The sequence below is a fragment of the Phalacrocorax carbo genome, chromosome 1 (genome assembly GCF_963921805.1).
Source record: "Phalacrocorax carbo chromosome 1, bPhaCar2.1, whole genome shotgun sequence".
NCBI classification, from domain to species: Eukaryota; Metazoa; Chordata; class Aves; order Suliformes; family Phalacrocoracidae; genus Phalacrocorax; species Phalacrocorax carbo.
Genome location: NC_087513.1, coordinates 2,484,846 through 2,508,492, shown reverse-complemented (window position 1 = coordinate 2,508,492; position 23,647 = coordinate 2,484,846). Strand labels below are relative to the sequence as shown.

The 23,647-nt window shown below is 47.8% G+C and overlaps 1 protein-coding gene across 1 annotated transcript in view; it reads left to right on the top strand.

Annotated features, from left to right (window-relative positions):
- EXOC4 (exocyst complex component 4) overlaps nt 1-22,766 on the top strand; it is a 420,816-nt gene extending 398,050 nt beyond the window's left edge. The window contains exon 18 of the mRNA XM_064442315.1: nt 21,369-22,766. Coding sequence (XP_064298385.1) covers nt 21,369-21,606 — 238 coding nt within the window. The 3' untranslated portion in view covers nt 21,607-22,766. The remainder of the gene's footprint in view (nt 1-21,368) is intronic.
- Nucleotides 22,767-23,647: the final 881 nt, after the last annotated feature.

The following is a 23,647-nucleotide window of genomic DNA, read 5'->3' as shown; positions in this document are numbered from 1 at the left end:
GTGATTTGGGGGTGGGCAGATCAATCCGTAAGTGCCCTCACTAGGTTTTTACACCCAGCAGCAGCCATGTGTTAACTGGCTTATGGGGCTGAATTCGTTTGGCAGGTCCTACATCCCTGATGTCCGAACACGCTGCGATGTGTGAAATCATGTAGCACCTGCTCTTCCCCAGTATCGCTCCGTATAGCAGAGGAAGCATCTTAAAGTATCCATCGGTACTGGAAGGTGCCAGCCCTGCCCAGGCTTTCCGCCGTTGACTCAATGGTTTTATTTTGATCAGCCATTTCATTTTTTCCTGGAGGCACTTTTAATCTTCACACCGTAACCTTTAAAGATATAGGTTTTAGTGGCCTCTGTAATGATTTTCATTGCCTGGATGTGGATGTCTGAGTTGCTCTGAGTAAAGAAATTAATTCAATTTTCCTAAACTGGAAATGGACTGAAAAACTGAGAGGCTTTATTGACTTTCTTTGCTCGGTTCTTGGTGTGTTAGTGAAACAGTCAGCGGAGGTGAACTTGTCAGCCAGCAGAAACTGTCGCTCGCATTTCCAGGGACACAAGCTTAGGAAGATGTGAATAAACATTTTTAAGAAGTGTTTTTGGCTGTTAGACTTGGCCAGAGCACGTTCCTGCTCTGCATTAACAACATCGGGATATATTCTCCTGGAAATGAATTACAAACAAATTCCTCATTTATCCCTGAGGTGACAGTCTTTTGCTGATATGTGCTTTCTTGAGACTAATAAGTTTTGAATGTCGGTGGGGGGAAAAAAAAATCAATGTAATTACTTTGTGTTCCCAAGCTCCGTATTTGTGTAGGTGCATGTGTGTTTATCTCTCTCTGCTATGCTGCATTGCTAATGGTAATTAAAAGGAAGGGATTTTTCTTGTTAGAAGTTTTTCTTCTTAATTTCTACCTTTAGTGACTTTGGCCTCCGTGTTGCTCCGTCGCTGACCAGTTACTTCATTACTTGTAGAACTGCAGTTGCTGTAATATAAGGTCCAAGTTTAGGAAACTCTGGCTGTCCAGCTGGAATTGCATGGTTTTGTTTATCCAGGTCTGCAGTACGTAGGATGGGTGTTGGTTTTCTTTGCAGACCACGTTTTGAAAGCACGTCCTGTGGGTGTGAGTCCTGGTATTCGCTATTATCTTGGTGGTGGTTCTTGCAAATCACAGAGTGCTCATCAACATTTGCTTTATTTGACTGCACAGACTTTGGTATGTGTGTGACTATAGGAAAAATGCGGAGCAAACCCAAGGTATACGTGGTCAGCAATGCTCGTAGCTCCCTGGTAAACCAGCGCAGGACATGTTGCCTGTGGCTCAATGGGAGGCCCAAGGAGTTCTGCCAGGTTTCCAGCCTTGGGTGTCCATCCCACTGAGGGGGGCTTCAGTCTCTCCCTGCACTTCATTTTGTGCATGAAACATGAAATATGTGGAAAGAGGCCACAAGGCTTTCCCTCTGGCTCCCCAGGCTGCAGAGTCTGCAGACCAGGTCTCAGTCTGGATCAGGAGACCAAAACCGCAGCCCCACCACAGTGGCCAGAAACTGCCCAGGTTAACACAGGCTTTCTTATACCACAGAAATATGAAGACGAACATGAAAGCTCATTTCCAGGTTCATGTACAGCATAAAACACAGACACTACACCACTGGCTTTAGCCACGAAGGGGTTAGGCAGGCTTTTGTGTGCACAGAGAGCAGCTTTATTTGTTTGCTTGCTTTAAAAATGCCGTAGGAACGTTTTAGCAATCCTCTCCTCTCAGTCAAGTCCAAGGACCTTCTCCTCTGCCTTCACTTGGTCCCTGCACTTCCACAGCTTCAGGCTATGGAAATCACATCAAGCATCTCACAGGGTGTTGGGCTGCAACCATGACTGCACTGGGGGCACTGAGGCAGCAACATGCAGGTATGGAAATGGTGATCTGAGCAGGCCCGGTAAAGGTGGAGTGAAAACATACCTTTTACAGCATCCCTCCTGAAACAGGCGTTGTATTTATTGTATTGGGCACTGCTGGGCACAGCGGGTTGAAATCTGAAAGACCTACGTATAGAATCACAGAATCATTAAGGTTGGAAATGACCTCTAGGATCATCAGGTCCAACCGCCAACCCAACACCCCCAGGCCTCCTAAACCATGTCCCCAGGTGCCACATCTGCACGGTGTTTGAACCCCCCCAGGGACGGTGACTCCCCCACCTCTCTGGGCAGCCTGTGCCAATCCCTGACCCCTCTGGCAGGGAAGGCATTTTCCCTCATCTCCAACCTAAACCTCCCCTGACGCAGCTTGAGGCCGTTTCCTCTCATCCTGTCACTGGTGACTTGGGAGCAGAGACCAACCCCCCCCTCACTCCAGCCCCTCTCAGGCAGCTGCAGAGAGCGAGAAGGGCTCCCCTCAGCCCCCCCTTCTCCAGGCTAACCCCCCCAGCCCCCCCAGCCGCCCCCCAGCACACTTGTGCTCCAGACCCTGCCCCAGCCCCGCTGCCCTTCTCTGGACACACTCCAGCCCCTCACCGTCCATGTAGTGAGGGGCCCAAAACGTGCTGGGTGGAGAGAGCAGCTGGGGTGTGAAGGCAGGCAGGCCACGCAAGCGTGGAAGATGAATGGCTGGTAGTAACAACCTCACGAAAAGGTTAGAACCTTGCATGTCATGGCAGACCCCCAGACTCCTAAGCAACCTGAGAGAGATCGAGAAAAGGGAAGACCGTTCTGTGCTTCCTGATTCCAAGGGGCAAAAGTTGATTTCTCACAGGCAGAGTAGCGCCGAAATGGAAACCGATGTCCTCGCACCCATCCCGCGATAAGGGTCACCGCCTTTTCCGTTCCCACAGCCCCACAGCACATCTCGCTGTATCTCCTGGTGAAATCCGTTGCATCCTGACTCTCCTGTTGGTGGCAAATGGCTGTCTCTCAGTCGGTGCGGCTGTCACCTCTGTCCATGCAGCTGGTGGAACGGCTCGGCTCTTCCACAGAGCAAACGCATCCTGGTTTCTAATTCAAAAAACAAGCAGAATGGCCAAAAAGGAGGGGTGGGCATGTAAAGCTTTGCCTGAAGCTCTGCCTCCAGGAATTTGGTGGGCCAGCAAAGATCAGGAGAGTTGGTGGCAGAGATTTCTGTGGTAGAAAGAGCCCAGAGGAGGGATGGAGAGGGACCTTTTACCCTAGAACCTGTGTTCCATGCAGAGCTCGAGAAGAGTGTTTGAGGTTCTTTCCGCCCTCGTGGGAGGCCATGATCGTGTTTTTGAACCCATGGATGTGGAATAATATCTCTAGCTGGATTTCATTATGTATCTAAATTGCAATTCAGTCTTTAATAATTTTTTGTGATTGTGACTGTTTTGCAAGTGATCGCTGTCCCGGGAGAAGAGAGAAGAGGGAACTCAGTTGGTTTTACTTTTAGCTTAAGGGGATGTTTTTCTGTCCCCTACAGTAGCAAAGAGGGGCACCCACCAGCACAAGCAATGGGCTTCAGCGGCTTGTCTGCTCTCTTTGGAGCGAGATCCTCCATGCTCACCTGTGAGCCAGAAGAGCTGGCTAGTGTTATGGGGAAGCTTTGGCAAGGGGAGGTGGAAGCGATGGGGGGAGGATGGCCATTTAAATGCTGTTTAATTTGCCAACCAGATGGGGATGTAACAAGCAAATCTCCAATTACATCTTTTAGTTCCTAAAGGGTCAAATAACATCATGGAGATAGGTCTCGTTTGAGGTGTCTCTGTCATCTAGCCTTGGACTGCCTTGATTGACACTGTTCAAACAAGGTCAACATTTAGCCCCAGACTCCAGCTTGAGCCTGCACAAACATCCAGAGTCAGCCCATGGGAAGAGATACCCCTGTGAGCGTATGTGAATGTGAACTCCATGCCTCAGCTCTCACGTAACGTGCTCGGAGCTGGTATTTGATCTAGAAATTGCTTTCTGCTCCCGTGCTTAAAGGTGGGCTCTGCCTGTGCTGAGTTTGTGTGCTGAAGGTGTGGTAGCCTGCTGGGAGCTCCTGCTTAAACGCACAGCAAACAGAGCTGTTAGAGGAAGGACAGATTTTTTAAGAAGGGAAGTTGGCGTGTCACAAAAAAAAAAAAAAAAAGAGGTTGCAAAGAAAGAGGGAACCATCAGTGTGTGAAGAACAATCATCCCAGGCATTTGTCTGCAGCTGAAATAAAGGTAAATATTGGATTGTCAGCTTGAAATGCATCTCTATTGCCTAGCTCCAGCCTGCAAATGGAAGCAATTAGAAAAATGTCCTGCCTTTTTCACAGTAGGCTGCCTCTTCCTCGCACAAGCCCCACAGATAGACAGACACATGCAAGTCCTTAAGTAGCAGATTGGTTTACCCTGTCAGTCAGATCTCATTAGAAAGTGCAATGCTTCATACCCGGTAATCTGCTAGGAAATAACAGATATTGGTGCTGTGCAATACCTTTTTAAGAGTCGCTGCTCGTCACTTTTCTATGCGCTGAAGTTACATCTTTTGCAGAGGTCTCTCTCTTAATGAGACCGAGCCAGGGAGCGGAGCATTTCAACCTGCCGCTGTACGTGGTATCTGGGAGTCAGTAATGTTTCACTTGGAAGGTGTAGGAGCAGGCAGGGCATGGCTGGTAGGGTGTAGAAGATCAGTGCTAGGACACAAGGGGGGCAGGTGAGGACATGGCCAGTTCTGGGAAGAGCGCTTTCAAAGTCACAGCTGAGGACAGGAGAGAGGAGCAGGGAGTAGCAGTGGCCGGGGGCCAGTTCCTGCTAGAATATAGGAGGGAAGAGGGAAAATGAGCAAAGGACAGAAATAGCCCAACTGAGAGGACTGACAGGGTCAGGCCATGACATAGTGTTAGTGTTAGGGCAGAGCGAGGTTTGTGGACAGTAGGGTCCAGGGCAGCTATAGCCCAGGAACCGTACAGCAGAGCCAGCCAATTTTCCGGCTCCTTTAAGTCATGTATGGCAACCTCTCCACAACCAGGAGCCCCAAGATGTGTAGCACATACCCATGGAGGTAAAAGCCCTTCTCAGGGTGTCTCAGGGGCACCGCTCTGGCTCAGCAAGTCCTTGGGATGGTGATGTAGAGAAGCATCACTGACCTGCTCTTCTCTGGGCAGGTGCTGTTGGCCACAGTCAGGGGTGGGACACCAGTACGTGGACTTTTGGTGGACCATGGTGTGGCCTGATACAACCATTCCTGCACTGCATGGCAGCTCCCTAAGTGCTTGTCTTCCACTGCAGGGGGGAGCAGACCTCCAGGTACCTGCGGCCAGCAGCCCTGTGCCAACGTGTTCCAACAAACACGCTCATCACGTGCTCCAGGCTTGGCAGCGATGCTCAGCTGCTTCAGGACTGAACATGGCTCGGTGGCCTTGGGTTGGCTGTACCCTCCATGGTGCCAGCTCAGCATGGCCTTGGCTCAGGGTTAGTCCATCTCCGAGGAGCAGATTGGCATGCTAAAGTGGCTGAACTGCTTCTGCTACTTAAAAGCTGGCTTGAGTAGCTCTCTGACCCTACCTGCAGCAGGCCCCGTTCCCAGATTTGCCAGGGACTGGCTGAGGACATGATTCACTTTCCTAAATATATTGCCATTAGAAAGAACCTTGGGCAGCGTAGGTATGTGAGCAGGGCTGGCAGGTGTGGTACAGGGGTTACAGGATGCCTAGACTCCATCTGAAATGGTTGCACTAGACACCTATGTTTAGGCAAATTGAGATACATTCCTCCATTTCCCGCTACAGTTAACTACTCTCTAACCAGCAAGATCCTTAATTCATTCACTTTGGGTCTGTTTTGGAGGTTTTGGCCAACTCAAGGCTAGTAGTGGGTCCTACTGTTCCCAAGCCACATGTCCTTACCGGTGTCCCTAAAGAAGGATTTCCACCACCTGCATTGTGCAACCAGTGGGTTCGGTCCAGCTGATGAAGGTTGGTGCTTGAGGATGGGCAGGTCATTGCAGGTGACGGGTCATTCTTTGCCGATGGGATTTGTAAAACTCATAAGTGTGGCATGGTATCATCAGGATTTCTTTCCCTGTGTCACATGTTGTATCTGAGTTGTATCCGTTGTATCTGAGGCCAAAAAAAGTTCAAAGATTGTCGTTCTGCATTTCGAATGCTGAGAGCTGGGGCTGAGGGAAGGGTCTTTGCTAACTGGGAAGAACCTTCCTTTGTCACTGGTGCCGAAACACTGATGATTATGGCGGTAGTTTCCCTAGTGCTGGGGAATAATCTCAGCTCCAGCTGGTTTCCTGTGGATTTCCACACGGCCTTCCTCTAGAGCAAGGGACCACTGATGGGTACCCAAAGGAGCCACAGCCCATCTCCTGGCTCTGGGATCTAATTAAACTCTTGCAGTATCTATGGAGCCAGTTGCTTCATAGAATCATTAAGGTTGGAAAAGACCTCTAGGATCATCAGGTCCAACCGCCAACCCAACACCCCCAGGCCTCCTAAACCATGGCCCCAGGTGCCATGTCTGCACGGTGTTTGAACCCCCCCAGGGACGGTGACTCCCCCACCTCTCTGGGCAGCCTGTGCCAATCCCTGACCGCTCTGGCAGGGAAGGCATTTTCCCTCATCTCCAACCTAAACCTCCCCTGACGCAGCTTGGGGCCGTTCCCTCTCGCCCTGTCACTGGTGACTTGGGAGCAGAGACCAGCCCCCCCCTCACTCCAGCCCCTCTCAGGCAGCTGCAGAGAGCGAGAAGGGCTCCCCTCAGCCCCCTCTTCTCCAGGCTAAACCCCCCCAGCCCCCTCAGCCGCCCCCCAGCACACTTGTGCTCCAGACCCTGCCCCAGCCCCGCTGCCCTTCTCTGGACACGCTCCAGCCCCTCAAGGCCCTTCTTGTCCCGAGGGGCCCAACACTGAACGCAGTTGAGTGCGGCCTCACCAGGGGCCGTTGCCATTCAGCAGTTTATGACCCATGGAGGAGCAGCTCCACATCATGCTCGTTTCCCCTCCACTTTCTTCCCTTCCCAAGCGCATGCAGTAGATTCCTATTTTTGGTATTCAGCCACCCTGGTGTTTTTCACCACGAGCTTTCCCAGAAAAGGTGTGGTCCATCCAAGCTGGATTTTGGATAGTGAGGTGTGATTGTCCTAGTTACCCTCTGACTTCCATTCTTGAATGAGATGAAAATGCTGCCCCAAAAGGGAAGCGGTGGGGTTTTTGCAGCTAAATCAGTAAAAAACTGAGTAAACTAAGAGACAATTCTTCAACTGCAGAAGGCGACTGGCTCCAGCGCACAAAAGCACACAGTCTGAATGGGGAATGCAGATCAGGCAATTCCTGTCTATCCGAGGTAGATCCTCTGGTGAGGCTGACATGAAAAATTCTGACTCAAATGCAGGAAACATGGAGTTAAGGAGGTGAATTATTGATGGAGCGCAAGTATTACCATATCTGACAGATGGAGGCTGTCTGAGAACATTTTGCAGAGTGGCATCTGCATCGTGCCTGATTGGCGTCCCTGAACTTTCACACATCAGATGTAGAATATCAACACACAAACTCTGATGTAGCAATTAAATCTGTCCCGTAATGAACCTGGGCTTCGTAGCCAAGAGAAATCCATATGCTCAGGTAAAGACCAAAAAAACCTGGATTCTGGTATTTTTAAGAAGATATTAAAATAATTACATCCAGACCACTGTGTTTGAATATACACATATGATGTCAACATATACAGATATGTATGGCTCTCAGGAAACGGTCCGCACCATGTAGCCTCTTACTGGGATTTTATTGAAGGCTGTAAAGCTTGCCTTTTATTTTATGATTTGTATTCCAGATCTGAGATCAAATAATATAGAAAAAACACAAAATTCAATGACACCTCACATCACCAAAGAGCATTAACATCTAAAGCTGAAGGCAGTCTCTCAAGTGCACACGGAAGTCGTAGCTGATATGTATTCCACGTTGTCATGTGTGCAAAAACAAAGAGTAGGAGAAAAGAGGTGCAGGTAATAGCAAGTTTTATGCTTTCATGAAAAACAGCTTGTATTATGAAGCAGCAATATGTAAAATGTGTCTTTTTTAATAAGATTCAGTGCCTTCATATTCCAGGTTGTTTTCCTAAGCCCAACGCAACTTGGTAAATGATTGTAATTTTTTTGCCATCTGTTAACTGTTTGGTGTGCTGCGTGAAATCCATTCTTCCTTCACTTGAGGCATGGAAATGTGCAGATTCTGAGAATCACCAGGAAAATGTGCTTTTTGTCCCTGGAGGGCGTTCAAAGGTGGATACGAGCGGGGAAGGGAGGTTACTCAGTGAGCGTCAGCATGGGGATGGCTCTTACTGGGTTGTAGCCATCCCTTTGCACACACAAAGGACTTCACTTTGACCCCTTAATCTCAACAGACCTTCATCTTCTCAACGGCAAAGCGGCCTTTTGAGAAAACAGAACCGTTCTGTACATGATGTCTCCATGTACAAATGGGAATTGAAAGAAGAGGTTAATAAATTAATACGAAAACCTAGAGGTTCAGTTCTCACAGCAGAGTTCTTGTTGATAGTCTGGAGGTTTTGTACAGTTAGAGGATGCGTTTCTGGAATGAGATAAAAATAGCAGTTCAGAGCAATTCCCCTGCTTTTGATGGCTGTGAAGTACTCCATCAGTTCAGAAGCAGTGCTGGGATTCTCTTCTCGCCCTATAGGGACCTGCTTTGTTTCCAAGGAGCCGCTGTCACACTGCAGTGGAGTCCGTCTGGGGTTTGCAGCCTGTACGTAAGCGGTGGCGAGCAAAGGGATGCGTCCCTGAGATACTCCATCAATAAGACAGCCAGACCTGGCTTTTCCATGCCAGGAGAATGGAGCTAGAAATCACACCTACGGCTGCGGGCCTTATCCTGCAGCAATGTTGCCTTGATAATGTTTTCATTTTAAACGCTAAGGGTTTTTGCTGCCTGGCAAAAAAACAGTGTAGTGCACATCTGTTGGCTCAAAAAGTTGAGGTCACTGGAGCTAAAATTTCACCAGGAGCGGCCAGAAGAGGCCACAGTTGTACTGCACACAGCAGCGTCGGGACTCGCTCCGGCTTAGGTGTATGTTCTTTCAGGAGCAATATTTTTCAAAAGGAGGAATTGAAAGAGGCCGTCTTGCTTTGCCGACTGCAACAGTACCTTAGAGAGGCAATGGCTTCCCTCTGTAAATACGTCTTTTGCCCTAAGTACGTTACAGAGGGAAAAGCAATTTCAACCTAAAATATTGCTGCAAGAGCAAATGAGTAGCAGCTGGCCATAAATACCACTAACCTGCAAACCTGAAGGTTTCTAAGCATCAGGAGAAGTATTGAGAACTGGCATGTTGGGTGTGATGAAATGGTCGTCTGGCCAGGGGCCAACACAGAAAGCATGGAGGAGAGTGTTGAAGCTCTTAACCATTAACTCCTTCATCCAGGAGACCCGTAGTTCTAAGTTGATGTCCCCTACTTTTGGCCATCTAAAAATTTGGCATTGAATCCGTCCTGGCTGCCTGGTTTCTTTGTAATAAACAACATCCACGGGGCACTTAAATCCAATATAAGTATCTATTTTCTTGTAGGATGAATTGGCTTCGCCCTGTTTCTTCTCCATTCATAGGTAGGAGACCATGACAGTCGATCCCCTTGAGGTCTTGGTGGTGGTAACTGATGATGATGATGAGCCTGTGGGTAGGGTTTGAGGCTGCTGCAATGTTTTGTTTTCCTCCTGGTTCGGAGAGGTCTGTGCAGTGTTGAGCAAGCGGGGCTCTGTAGGTCACTTCCCCAGCCTCAGAGGTTTCTAGGCTGGCACAAGGTAATGACGCTGGATGGTACTACCAGAAGAAATGATAGTGCCATGAGGCAAGTGAATCCACTAAAGGGCTCCTCCGTGAGAAACAGCAACGTGTTCAACAAAAAAATGGTAACAAACCATATTTCGTGTCAGCATGCCTACAAAAAATCTCAGTTCCCTAATTTCTGAAGCTACTGTAGCATTCAAACCAAATGAACAAAGGTTAAAAAAAAAACATCAACTGGAGTTTTCAAGAATTTGGGGCTGTTTGCCTGACTCCAGCGAGCGGTTCAAACCTCCTCTGAAGCACCGAGGCCCGACCACAGCCTACTGCAGGCAGACATCGCCTCGATGGACCTTGTAATGTCCTACCGCAGTTCAGGCGTTGCGGCCTGTTCTGCTCCGTAGCAAGCAGATCCCAGCAGAGGTGTCCTTCACCCATCGGTAGCTACCAGACATTCTTGATTTTATTAAAAATAAGCAAACTTGCACCGCTGAGCATCTCCCCGATCACAGTGTCGGGTGTTTGTATCCCGTTCCAAGCCACTTGATCCTAAATAAGGCTGGGTTTTTTGCCACAGTAATTGTTGTTCCCGGAGGGTAGCTAAAATTGTATTTTTTTTTGCTGACTGGAGCAATCCTTGCTGTACTTCCCATCGAACTGCTGACTCCCTCTTCTTTCGGGCTACATTCGTTTCCACGTTTCCTCTCATTTATGCATGAGGCAAGGGGAAAAATTGCTTAATATTCTTTATAAACTGGCATATGGTATAGATAATTTTTTCTTTTTACTATATGCAGTAAAAATGCAAATGCGTGTGGCTTATTTGCAAATGCTGGCATTAATAACTGATATTTAAACAGGCCAGATTAGCACTTTTACTGATATATTAAAAAGATTTTTCCCAATCATTTGCACACTCAAAATCAATTTTAATACAACATGTAAATTGAATTTAATTTTTTTATGTAAAATTGCATTTATCTGCTTGAACCATTAAATTTACTATTTAATATGTACTTTCCAGCTCACTTGGTTAGAATTTCATTGCTCTTCATCTGTATAAATTTAATTAGCCTTGATATCATCAGTATATTATAGAACTAATTAAAGATTTAGATAAGTGCTGAGGGTGCTTATTTAATACCCTATAAAGTTCCATTTGGAGAGTGAAAAATTCCATCCTTCACTATAGCAGCCAGTATGGAGCTACAAGGAGTGTCTCAGACATTGTTTTTGAAAAATTATTTAATGGGGTTTAATGGATTTATCCTTCCTTTGAAAAGCCGTGTAATTACTGTGTATCGCTGCACGGTGCGAGGGTGGCTGGAGTTGTTCGGGGAACGGTTTTTAAATGGCATCATCGCGTGTTCCCCTCCGTGATGATGCCGCCTGATGCACAGAGCTCCCCGTGCATCATCACGTGTTCCCAGCAGGGCAACGTTGTCCAAGTCACCAGTGACAGACTATGGGAGCAAGGGAGAAGGAAATAAGAAGGAAATGTTAGTAAGAAATTAGTAGATAAGGTAGCGCTTAGAAAAGGAGGCGAGAGAAAAGGAGAGATCTTCTGGAAGAGTAGTTATGTTCTGCACGTACCTTACCTTTTCCTTTGCTAATTAGCTCTGCATTTTACAGGTGATTTATCATCTGTGTTTTACAAAAAAATTTTAAATAGAGAGAAACCCAAGTGCTTTAGTGACACAGAGCTGCACGTAGCACCCAAAGGTGTTGGCTGGGTTTTTTTTCCAAAACTAGCCATTAAAACAAAGCTGCTTCATCTGTGTAGAGGCCAATGCATCGGGGAGCTGATCTGTCAGTAGTGTTTTATCATAGAATCACAGAATGGTTTGGGTTGGAAGGGACCTTTAGAGGCCATCTCGTCCAACCCCCTGCCGTGAGCAGGGACATCTTCAACCAGACCAGGTTGCTCAGAGCCCCGTCCTGCCTGGCCTGGGATGTTTCCAGGGATGGGGCATCGACCACCTCTCTGGGCAACCTGGGCCAAGGTCTCACCACCCTCAGTGTAAAACATTTTTTCCTTATTTCCAGTCTGAATCTCCCCTCATGTAGTTTAAAACCATCACCCCTTGTCCTGTCACAACAGGCCTTGCTAAAGAGGTCGCCCCATCTTTCCTATAGTCCCCCTTTAAGCACTGGAAGGCCATTTTGTATGCTGTCTGTGTGGTTTAAGTTTTAAAAAGGAAAGTAATTGGGTTTTATATTTTGGTTGTCTTTAATTGGAAGACTGGACTTAAATCTTTAAAATAAATACACCTACTTTTCTTGCCTGGCTCTAGACACTGTTGAGAGTTCTGTGCACTGCAGTCCCAACAGCGGGTACGGTACCCATCAGGGTGCCAGGGCTTCCCATCTCCAATACTCTTTTCTACCTTGGACAAATGACTGTATTTTTATCTCAGTTCTTCTGGCTGTAATAAAAAAAAAAAGTTAATACTATCCTTACATCACAGCCCTGATTATTTATAAAGGGCTGTGATTTGCAGAGGTACCGCAGGAGCATGAAGCACTATTATATTATAAATTCACTTTTATTTCTTCCTCTCATGTTTTATTGTCTTTTGCAAACCATTTCACATCTTGGGTGTTTGCATATTTTAGGTTCTTAAGTGCTTTTTACTTTCTTGACACTCTCCTCTAGCAATAACGCAGCTGACAGCCATCTGTGCATCCTGCCCCAAATTGTGCCGCATGTTGCAGCGTGTGGCGATGGGGCATCTGCTTTTGGGCTTCTGAGAGGCTGTGAATGAGGTGGTTCCCGGTGCCCCTAGAGAAGCTGTAGGTCGCAGCAGCAGCAGACATTTTTCGTAGAATCACAGACTGGTTTGGGTTGGAAGGGACCTTCAGAGGCCATCTTGTCCAAACCCCATGCCGAGAGCAGGGACATCTTCAACCAGATCAGGTTGCTCAGAGCCCCGTCCTGCCTGGCCTGGGATGTCCCCAGGGATGGGGCATCAACCACCTCTCTGGGCAACCTGGGCCAGTGACTCTCCACCCTCAGTGTAAGAATTTTTTTCCTTATATCTAGTCTAAATCTACCTTCCTTTAAAGCCATCACCCCTTGTCCTGTCACAACAGGCCTTGCTAAAGAGGTCGCCCCCACCCTTCCCACAGCCCCCCTTTAAGCACTGGGAGGCCGCAATAAGGTCTCCCCACAGCCTTCTCTCCCCCAGGCTGAACAACCCCAGCTCTCCCAGCCCGGCCTCGCAGCAGAGGGGCTCCAGCCCCCGGAGCATTTCTGTGCCCCCTCTGGCCCCGCTCCAACAGCCCCGTGTCTGTCCCGTGCTGAGGAGCCCCGAGCTGGAGGCGGCGCTGCAGGGGGGGTCTCACAGAGCGGGGCAGGGGGGCAGGACCCCCTCCCTCGCCCTGCCTCATTCTGGGTTCCCACCACCATCCATGCAGATAAATAGGTGCTTCTTGGCCACAGTTCCTCTCAGCCCAGGCAGACGTGAGAGGTGTCTGTTTCGCGTAGGAGGAGCTGAGGCTGACTAGCACAGAATAACGTCTCTGGTGTGGACATCTAAAGCTGTGTGAATTCCCCCTCAAAGCACTTTGGCTTCTTCTGGAGGCAGAGAACAGGCATGACTGTTGTTGTCCCCAGAACTGGTCCAGGTTCATTAAAAATCAAGAAAGAAATCTTAAGAAATGATGATCAGGATATACATTCCCCTGTGGAATAGTGTCCTGAGGGCAGTGATATTTTCTGGTGTGTTTTAGGGCTGCAAGTGCTTAGAGGACTTGAAGGATGCCATTTAAGACAAGCATCGGTTAGAGAGTGGATATATGACGTAGCAGATACCTTCCATCACTAGTTTCTGTTTTGTTATCATAAGCTTCCAAGGTGGAAGAATAACCAGCTTGCAGACTCTTCCTTTACAATGCAGATCACTGGCACATGTATGCAAACATCTTTGCTTGCTATTGCAAGTTTTCAGAACTTGCTTTGAAAAACCCTGCATGCTAGAGCTCATCTCTCCTCCCCCATCTCCAGTGCCCTGTAACCATCAGCTCCGTCCTCATCTCTTTCCCTGTCCCACCTCAAATGTCTCATGTTCCATAGCCACAAAAGCCTCGTGGGCTTCTCTTCTCAGTCAAGCCAGTCCTGAAAATCCATTTCTTCTGCATTACGTGAACTGACGTTGCCTCATTTCTTGCTGTCTCTTCCCTTTTTGCACTCACTCACCACCTCCTCTGTATGTTTAAAGGTAATGGTTCCACCAAGATCTGCGTCTGTCAAAATTGGGTGACTTTATAACGGCAGCTTTGGCCTTTTTTCCTCTTCACTTGCATGCTCACCGTGGTTTTTGTCTAGATTTAGTCTGTAAGTGCTTCATACTTAACCTTTTCTTACTTTCTTATTAGCATACCTAAGATATTTTGGGGGGCTATAAAAGTGATTCCCTAATCCCCCAGAAGAGAGGTAGATAAGGTACAGAGGTTTTTTGTTCCCTTTGGGTAAGTCAGCACCCAGATCTGAGTTCTTGCCTTGTGAACCTGTTTCCATCCGCACTAGTACAGAGCGGGCACCCAGCTACATAATGAAGGAATAATTAGAGTAAGATCCTTTATTCTGAAACATCACACTGTTCATCTCTGAAGGTCCTTCTCTTAAGACGAGATCAAGTCATTCTCACGGAAATCGGAATTTAATTTTGAATTCACCTGGCCATCTTTTGAAAAACTTTTTTGTGTGCGGGCCTTGGGTTATAGGTTAACATTAGCATTTAAATGGAGAACGGTATTAATAGCCCTCAGAGGAGCTTGTCTCATCCTGATTGCCTTCCCAGAGATTTTTTTTCCAAATGAGAAAGCGTCTTTATTTTTTTTCCTCTTTCTCCAAGAATAGAGTTCAAGAGACCATCTTTTTTGATATGTATATACTCAAAATGCATCCTTGCAAAACGGGCTCGTTGTTGGCAACTTGATGTTTTGCTTTAAAACTGCTATTTTAAAAAAAAAAAAAACAAACGACCAACTGTTTTGCATGTTAATTGGCTTCTTCAGTTTTGGTTTGCCATGGGGATAGTTTTTTTTTTCACATGGGAACCATTTCTACCAGTGATATTTATCCTTCCCTATCTGCTTTTAGTACAAAGATGTTCTTCAGATGATGGTAGATCTTCCCGGGCCACTTCCAGCCTGGTAAGGTGAGCAGAAAGAGTAAAGTTGTATTTGAGCTTTGGATTAGGCACTATTTGCTATAAGGTATGTGTTTGTCCTAAAAAAAATGCCCAAAGAATTCAAGGGTTAGTTCAGAAACTTTGACCCCAATCCCATTGCCAATAGTCAGAGGAACAGGTCGCAGACGTCTAGGTGGGTTGACTTGCGGGGATGTGAGGTAATCACACGAAGGAGCATTGTGAGGATGGCTTCTACTGTTTAAAAAAGAACAAATCTTTGTCATACAAGCCATCAAAACTAGTTCATCATCCTGTCTGAGCAGGACTTTGGGCACCTTAGATAGTCCTTCGCTCGTTGCTCCCCCAGAATATGGCCATCAACACTGAAGCTGAACGTGGAGAGTTTGGCCAGGTATTTGCCATCCTAAAGAGCTAAAGGCTTGAGGAAAGGTTAATGTTTCCTTCCCCTTGAAAAACAGCAGTCATTGGTATTTCCATACCAAATCAGGAGAGATGCTGAGTAAGAACCTGTGCCACATTTATGGGTAAAAAATCTGTCGTATCAGGTCAACTCGACAAGCCCCATCTATGCTCTTCAGCATAATACAAATAAATAAAAACCGCGTGAGTAAGCGTACAAACAACAAGATTTTCCCTGATGAGGTGAGTCACCCGTGTCACTTTGTTCCCATCAGCCGCCTTCCTGACTTCATACTCAGGTGAGTAAAGATTCGTGAGTTCAGCTTCGGTCTGGTCTCTTCTTGCCCCGACTATCTCACGCTGAGCGCCGGGAGGGTCCTGCTGCCCACGCCAATGGGGTGTGTGGGGCGAATCGGCTCGCAGGTGCTTAGCTGTGCTCACATGGAAGCCGACTGAAGGCTTGGGAAGGTAAAGTTCCTTTTTGGTTAGGTATGCTAATCCACTATTATTATTTATTAACCTATTTGTCAGATGGTAGAATCAGCTTTTGATAAATATTAATTGTTCTCTCTGGTCTTAAATTTGAACTTTATAAAAAAACAAAGCTGTTTGCCAGCATTTCACTGAATAGAGATTTCCCTCACCTGTCGTCCATTTATTTTCCCCATCCCTTGCTAACTTGCTCTTCTCAACCTCCTCTCGATAATCAAAAGAGCATTTATAATGGCAGGGACAAATACACTTCTGAAAGTAAAATGAAGAGCCTAAATAAAAAATCACAGAACAAGAGGCTCATCCCACTCACTCTTTCATATTTCATTATTTGATAACATCAGAAGATGAGTCCATCAGAGCTGCTTGGGAAAGGCAAACAGGAGTGTGTCTGATCAATATTTATTAATACTTTCAAAGACAAGGGAGGCAAAGTTGAGCAGACTTCGTAATGGAGTGAATAATTACTCATGCAAATAGGGTTTGGCCGAAGGCAATGCCATGCCAAGGCGGCAGTTTTTTAATTGCACCCAATTAAAAATGCATACCTTTCGCGCACTCGTACTGTCTCGCTTGCTCTCTTTTTTAGTTTGTAGGAAATTTTTAATTAAAAAATAATCTGATCCTGAAAAGAGTGACAGATGAATCCTGTGTTTATTAGGTGCAGAATTCTTCAGTAATCCAAGGTTTGGGACAGGCTAAAAAGGAAGGCAGCTCTAAGGACGTGGGGTAAAGATGGGCTTGCGTTGCTGAGCTTGTCCGGTGATGGGTCTGGGCTGCAGGCAGAGCACCTTCAGTTCTTGCTCCTTCTTAAGGTGCTCTGTCACACTGGGAAGGCCTTGAGTCCTATGCTTCGGAGCAAAGACTTGTCATGTCTCAGCGAGATCACCCCATCCAAGATATCCACTCTGTTAGTTTGTTGAAAACCCAGCCAGAGCTGGCAAAGGTAAAAATCTCATTTCACATCTGCTCAGCATAAATTCCCTGAAGGTGATCAATGTTTCCTGAATCTTAGTGTTTACCTTGGCAACCTTACTGGGTTTTTCTACACATTGTGTGTATAACTGTACTTGAGATATTGCCAATACTCTCAAAGTTAACCTTATATTAGATTTCTGACTGTGTATTGAAGCATCTTGATAAATACCCAAATCTTCTAAAACATTACAGCTAACATTAAGTGCTTCTGGCCACTCGGTGAACGAGCCACACATCAAGGTGCCAGGCCAATGCTGCAGAGCTGATGGGTAGGTAGCTGCCATTCAAATTTGGGATCTTAGTTTCTGCAAGGCCCCGGATACAACTATTTAATTATGCCATGTTCAAGCGTAAACCTTGCAGGACTAATTATAGCTAAAGAAGGGAGATGAAGTTAAAACTCAGGAGACCCATCCTTAGACCACTGACCCAGAGGGCTTTATCAGTCCCAGCCTGTATCTAGATGTCCCTCAACTGCTTTCACTCAAAAACGAGCTGTGTTCTTCTGGCTGGGAGAGCATTTAGAGGTGCCAGCGTTATCAAAGAGGACGAGCCTGAGCCTCTGCTGTGCCTCTGTCATCTGCCACTGCTTTGTCACTCCTGGAACTGCATGAGATCTGCTATTCTGGGGGTGTGGGGTGTCTACCTGCAAGAGGAGCCAAGATTTAAAGAATATCCATCAGCATGGCAGGAGGTGGATTGGACCCACAGGCCTTACCACGATGTGCTCCTGAGCCAAGTCTTGGTTTTCCATACCAAGGGGTTCTCGGGGAGTTCTCTGTGTGTGTCGCAGGAGAGTGCTGGGGCTTTGACCTTGTGCTGTCATCGTTAGCACGTAAACTGCTAATCTGTTCCCGTGATTGGAGATGAGGTTGGGTTCAGTCGTCCCCTCCCTGAATCCAATACTAAGACATATCCTCCCAAGGTTTTGTGGCTTCTGCTATTGATGTTCTATCAAAAGCTAAGCTTTGATGCTGTGGCTCTGCAGGGGACCAGATCAGCCTTGCAAAATGCTTCTTGTCTGACCCACACAGGTATTTTCAATTCCTGTGTCAAACACTGGCCTCATTTCAGCATCATAGTCTGAGTGACCAAGAGATGCAGACGTTGAGGGGGGTATAGCAGTAATCGTGTTGTGTCATGTGGTGGCACAGTAGCTTCTGGGGGACCACGAATGGTGCCATTGGGTTCATAGAATTATAGAATGCGCTGAGTTGGAAGGGACCTACAAGGATCATCAAAGCCAACTCCTGTCCCTGCACAGGACACCCCAAATTCACACCGTGTCTCTGAGGGCCTTGGCCAAGTGCTTCTGGAATATCGCCAGCCTTGGTGCCGTGATGCCTCCCTGGGGAGCCTGTGCGAGGGCTCCACCACCCTCTGGGGGAAGAACCGTCTTCTAATGCCCAGCCTAACCCTCCCCTGACACATCTCCCTGCCATTCCCTCGGGGCCTGGCGTTGGTCACCAGAGAGCAGAGACCAGCCCTGCCCCTCCTCCTGCCCTCGGGAGGGAGCTGCAGAGCGCCATGAGGCTGCCCTCGGCCTCCTCTGCTCCAGGCTGAACAAACCCAGGGACTTCAGCCGCTCTTCGTACCGTTTCCCCTCTAAACCCCTCACCAACTCCGTGGCCTCCTCGGGACACTCTCCAGTAGCTTTATACCCTCAATGTCCTGCGGTGCCCAACACTGCCCACAGCACTCAGGGTGAGGCCGCCCCAGCTTGTCATTCATCCCCAGAAGCTATTTTTTCATTTGTGTCTTTTGCCTTCTACATGTATCCTTCCCCGCTCACGCACACTCCCTTCTTTTGACCACACAGCCCAAATCCCGTCAGTCCTTGTTCTCTGAACTGATGATTTTGGAGTCCTCTTCCTGTAGCCGCGAGCCCTTCCTCCCACCTGATTTCAGCTGGCCCCTGAGACCAGTTATGTTGGTGCAGACTTTCAACCACAGGAGCAAATTCTCTGGTCACAGGAGCAAGCAATGTCTCGAAGGAGATGAAACTTCGGAGCTGTGAAGCCCAGTAGCCTGGCCACCCCAGCTCCAAACGTGCGGTTTTGCTACAGCCGGTTACAGTCGTTGCTGCAGTGATTTGCAGTCCGGCGGCATGCTGGGTGCTATGCGAAGGCACAGCTCAGCCAGACCTGAGAGCCTGCAAAGTAAAGAACAAGAGAAATTTAATATGCAGCTTTGCCATGTTTGCCCTGATTGCTATTTTAATGCATTCAGAGAGGAGAGAAAGGGAAGGAGGTGATAACTTTTCCTGGAGACCCTGCTCTTGGGTTTTAAATTATTTATTCCAAAAAGACCTAAGGATTAGACTGCAGCCTGCCCTCATCCTCCTGCAGAAGCGTGGAGGAGTCATGCAGGGACCTCCGTCTCAGCTGCTCTGGCCTATTTCTGCCTTGCGTTGCTCTTCTGCCAAAGAAGTGCTGGGTATTTGGCTCAAACAAGTCCTCGCTGCCATGTGATGCATGCAGACAGGGATCTTTTAGCTTCTCCTTCCCTGAGCTTTTCAGATCCTTGTTTCTTTAAAAGGGTATGTAACATCTGTATGAAGCGATAAAGTTAACCAATTGCTCTAGAAAAAGGGGTACTTTCCATCCATGCACCACTTTTGCTCTTGATACCCCAGACAGGCCTAAACCCAGAGCCAAGGTTCGTCACGTGATGGGGCTTGCTGCCATGGAGTCCTACGGGAGAACCTTCCCCTTATCCCTGACCTGGAAGGGTCTGCCCAGGCTTGGGAGCCCCTCTGCCTAAAGAAGCTTTGTAAAGCCTTATATTTTTACAGCTCCCTCTAGATAGGGTGCTTTGTCTTGGCGATATCAGGACCACAGTCCCCTGACACCAGATCTTACCCCTTGGTACAGGTGGGGACACTGAGGCACAGAGCGTGGCTTGGTGACTCGGAAAGGCCATGCCAGGAATTCACAAAAGTGCTGTATAAAGGGCACAGTAGTCCTGATTCCCTTCCTGCTGCACAGCCTCTAGGCAGTGCTTTCCAAGAGTCACACGCTCTTCTCATGGTTTCAGACCTTAATCAGTTTGTGCTATAAAAGAAGAGGGGAAGGAAATGTCTCAGAGGACCCCAGCACCTATCACTACTTTTACCTCTTCTGCCCGGGCTGTGAAGTCAGCGCAGGGACTCCAGTCCCGCATCCAGTCCCGGCCCATTTTTTCTGCAGTGGTTGGATTGGCAGTTGTCAGAATTACGGAATACCAGAATCCCAGACTGGTGGGGGCTGGCAGGGACCCCTGGAGCTCACCCCGTCCCACCCCCTGCTGGAGCAGGCACCCCCAGAGCAGGGGCACAGGGCCGCGTCCAGGCGGGGGGTGAATGTCTCCAGGGAAAGGACCCCACAGCCTCTCTGGGCAGCCTGTGCCCCTGCTCTGGCACCCGCACAGCAAAGGGGTTTGGCCTCATGTTCAGGGGGAACTTCCCGTGTTCCAGCTTGTGCCCGTGGCCCCTTGGCCTGGCGTTGGGCACCGCTGAAAAGAGCCCAGCCCCGTCCTCCTGACACCCACCCTTCAGGTATTTATAAGCACTGATGAGATCCCCCTCAGCCTTCTCTTCTCCAGGCTGAACAAGCCCAGGTCTCTCAGCCTTTCCTCACAAGGGAGATGCTCCAGCCCCTGATCACCTTGGCAGCTCTGCGCTGGCCTTGCTCCAGCAGTTCCCTGCCCTTCTTGAACTGGGGGGCCCAGAACTGGACGCAGCCCTGCAGGTGTGGCCTCACTGGGGCAGAGCAGAGGCGGAGGAGAACCTCCCTTGCCATGCTGGCCACACGTTGCCCCACCGCTTCCTTGGGCTGTGACACGCTTTCCCTTCCAGTAAGTACTTGCTTAAATTCCCTTCCTTGGAAATCCATTCTTTCACTAATGCCACTTTACATTAATTTAAACCAGCCTGCACTGCAGCCTCTATATTATGCCATCTCTTCAGATGATCTTTTCCATACTAAAAGAGGCACCTCTGCTCCTGGCTCAAATTTTATTTTGCATTATTTAATATTTTTTCTCTCAAACTCTGTGTGTCAGTAGCATTGGAGGTCTCTGGAGTTTTAGGCTTGGAGCTCTTCCCATGCTCCGTAGTAGCATCTCTCTGCAACCGGGGTTCATTAGAGACAAAAAACCCCACTTCCCCTATCGCTGTGATTCCCTTCATTTCCAGAAGACTCCTGTTCTTGCAGGTTGAGTGACTAGAACTGCATCTGTACAGCACCATGCGTATATATATTCATGCGTCCATATATGTATAGAGGTGTCTACATGCTGGATACCAAACAGTGACATCTGAGCTGACAGTAAATGCCAGGAAAGAGGAGCCCTCCGTTCCCCATAGTTTGTGTTTTAGCTGAGGATGGAAGAGCGTGGGCAGTGGATTTGTGGGATTTGCTCCCCCATGCACGTGCCTGCCCACTCGGCATCTCCTGATGTTCAACAGAAATATGTTTGTGCTCTCTTTGTACAGCACCAGACGCAGCCTTTGCTGCTCGTGGCACCGTTGAATAAAAGTAACATTTCATGGTATTCTACAGAAATAAAGGTCTGGAGCATCAAGTATCACTATTCACCAGAGCGGTTTTTTTTCTGTTTGCTTGCTTTTCAGGCAGTATTACGAGATGCTCTACAACACAGCAGATGAGCTTTTAAATCTCGTGGTGGATCAAGGGGTGAAGTACACAGAGCTGGAATACATCTACGCCCTGAACTTACTGCACCGGAGCCAGACGGGTGTGGGAGACCAAACCACCCAGAACATGAGGTTGCAGCGGCTGAAGGAGATCATTTGCGAACAGGCTGCTATCAAACAGGCCACCAAGGACAAGAAAATCACCACCGTGTAATCTGCTCTGTCGCTCCTATGAACTGAGCAGCAGGGGCTGTCAGGTTGCAGGGCCAAGCCTCTGTGTTTCTGTTATAATCAAAAGCGCGTATCTTCTGGGTGGCATTGTACTAGTGAGGAGGGAAATGCCATTTAAGATTTGATTTTGGGGTTGTTGGGGGGTTTTGATGTGTAATCACGTAATGCTTCTTTAACATGCTCTCCCAAGAGTGATTGCACTGCAGGAACAGGCACCCTGGTAGAGATTTGGGTGGGATATTTGGCTTTGCACTGTTGCTGCTGCTTTGCCTTGAGACGTAAGACAAGCTGCTGCCTGGTGGGGTGGGAAAAGGGAAGATTTCACGCTGGGTTAAGTCAGACTCCTTGGTGGAAGTTCAGACCACGCTTAAGTGAATAGCACCATGACGGTCAAGCACAGACCTGTTGGTCACATGTGAGATCTTGATGGTTTTGAAGCCATTCCAACAGCGTTGCCGCATGGAGCCTGTTTTAGCTCTGCCAGTAGTTGATGACAGTAGTAGATGCATTAAGTTTTCTGCTGTTTCCACTGCAAAGAGATTTAGGTGCTTATTCTTTCGGATAGCGATAAGCCAGTTCTCGTAGTGGGAGGTAACATGGGACCATTTGTTCCCACTTGTACTTTTTCATTATCGCAGAGCCATATGGCATCGGTTTCTACAGCGCATACTGCACTGGGTGATGGTGGATGTAGGAGAAAATTGCCAATATAAGGTAATAGCAAACCGTAATTCTCTTTTTCTGAATATATCTTTTTGAGTCTCCCCAGCTCAAAAGATATTTTCTAATTGTCATTTGATGTACTGGAAGGATGCACAGGCTTATGTAGCTCAGCACTAACCACCAGCGAGGGCAGGAGGAGGGCAGATCTCAGCTCTGCAGTCTGAGGCGTGCTCAGGTCACCATTTATTTCTGCCCTGCCTTGACCATATAAAGCCACCCAGTAAAAGGTTCTTTATTCATGGAGGCTGAGGCGTTTATACCATCCCTCCAAACTGAGAATACACTGCACTTGGATTTGTCAAGTAAATTGTCAGCCCAGCTGGGTTCCACGTCCTGAGATAGGTTCTTTCTGAGCTGTGTAACTGCTTGTGTGTCGGTCTTGAAACCGCAGAATTAAAGAATGTTTAAAGAAACCTCAAAGGCTCTGGTGCTTTGACTGTTTTTTTTTTAGGAACTGTCATTTCTGTGGTATTTCAAAGATTCCTTTCCAGGTCTGAATTCATAAGGTGTCCTCCGAGGTTACACCAGTAAAGGAGCGGTCTTCTGAATCATTCAGTCTAATCTCCAGCTACCGCAGGCCAACTGGGCAAGAAGCGTCTCAACCTCCACATTAAAAGCAGAACCAGTAGTGCTGCTTGTTAGGAATCTTCTGATTTCTATTCTTATTTTATTCACAAACCCAGTTTTTCTTATGCCAATATTGGCCGTCAACTGCAAGAGTTCCTTCCTTTCCTTGATTTATTTCCGTGAGTGAGGGTGAAGAACACCATCGCAGTACCACATACGATGATGTGGGGGTCTTTCTGGGGTAACGCATGAGGTCTGTATTCAGCTGCTCAAACATCGAGCTGTGCTGCAGTGTAGCTACAGGAAAGCAGGCTAGTCCATATCCAGACTTTGGAGGAAGGTGAAGAAGCTGCTGGGTACATGTAAGAAAGATTTCAGACCCTTTGAGGTATAGAAGTGATGTGTGAGGAGCTCTGAATTCAGACTGGGCTGCTGTGGCCTAATGTCAGACTGTTTTTTATTCCTTCTGTCTTTGATTGCTTAATAATCTGAGGCTCTGCCTCGTCTTCACATGGCTGATTCCGAGCCTTGCAGTCCCTGTTTTCCGCCCACCGAGCAGCTGTGCTGGAGGGTGCCATGACAGATTGCATGAAATCAAGAACATTTCAAACTTGGGAGGATGTTTGCTTCCAAAGCAAATTATTTAATAGACTCTTCTTTGAACTGTAGCTCATGGTGTCTATCACACCACTACAAGATATAAATATGCAACCCTTGCCCAGGTCTGCACTGGC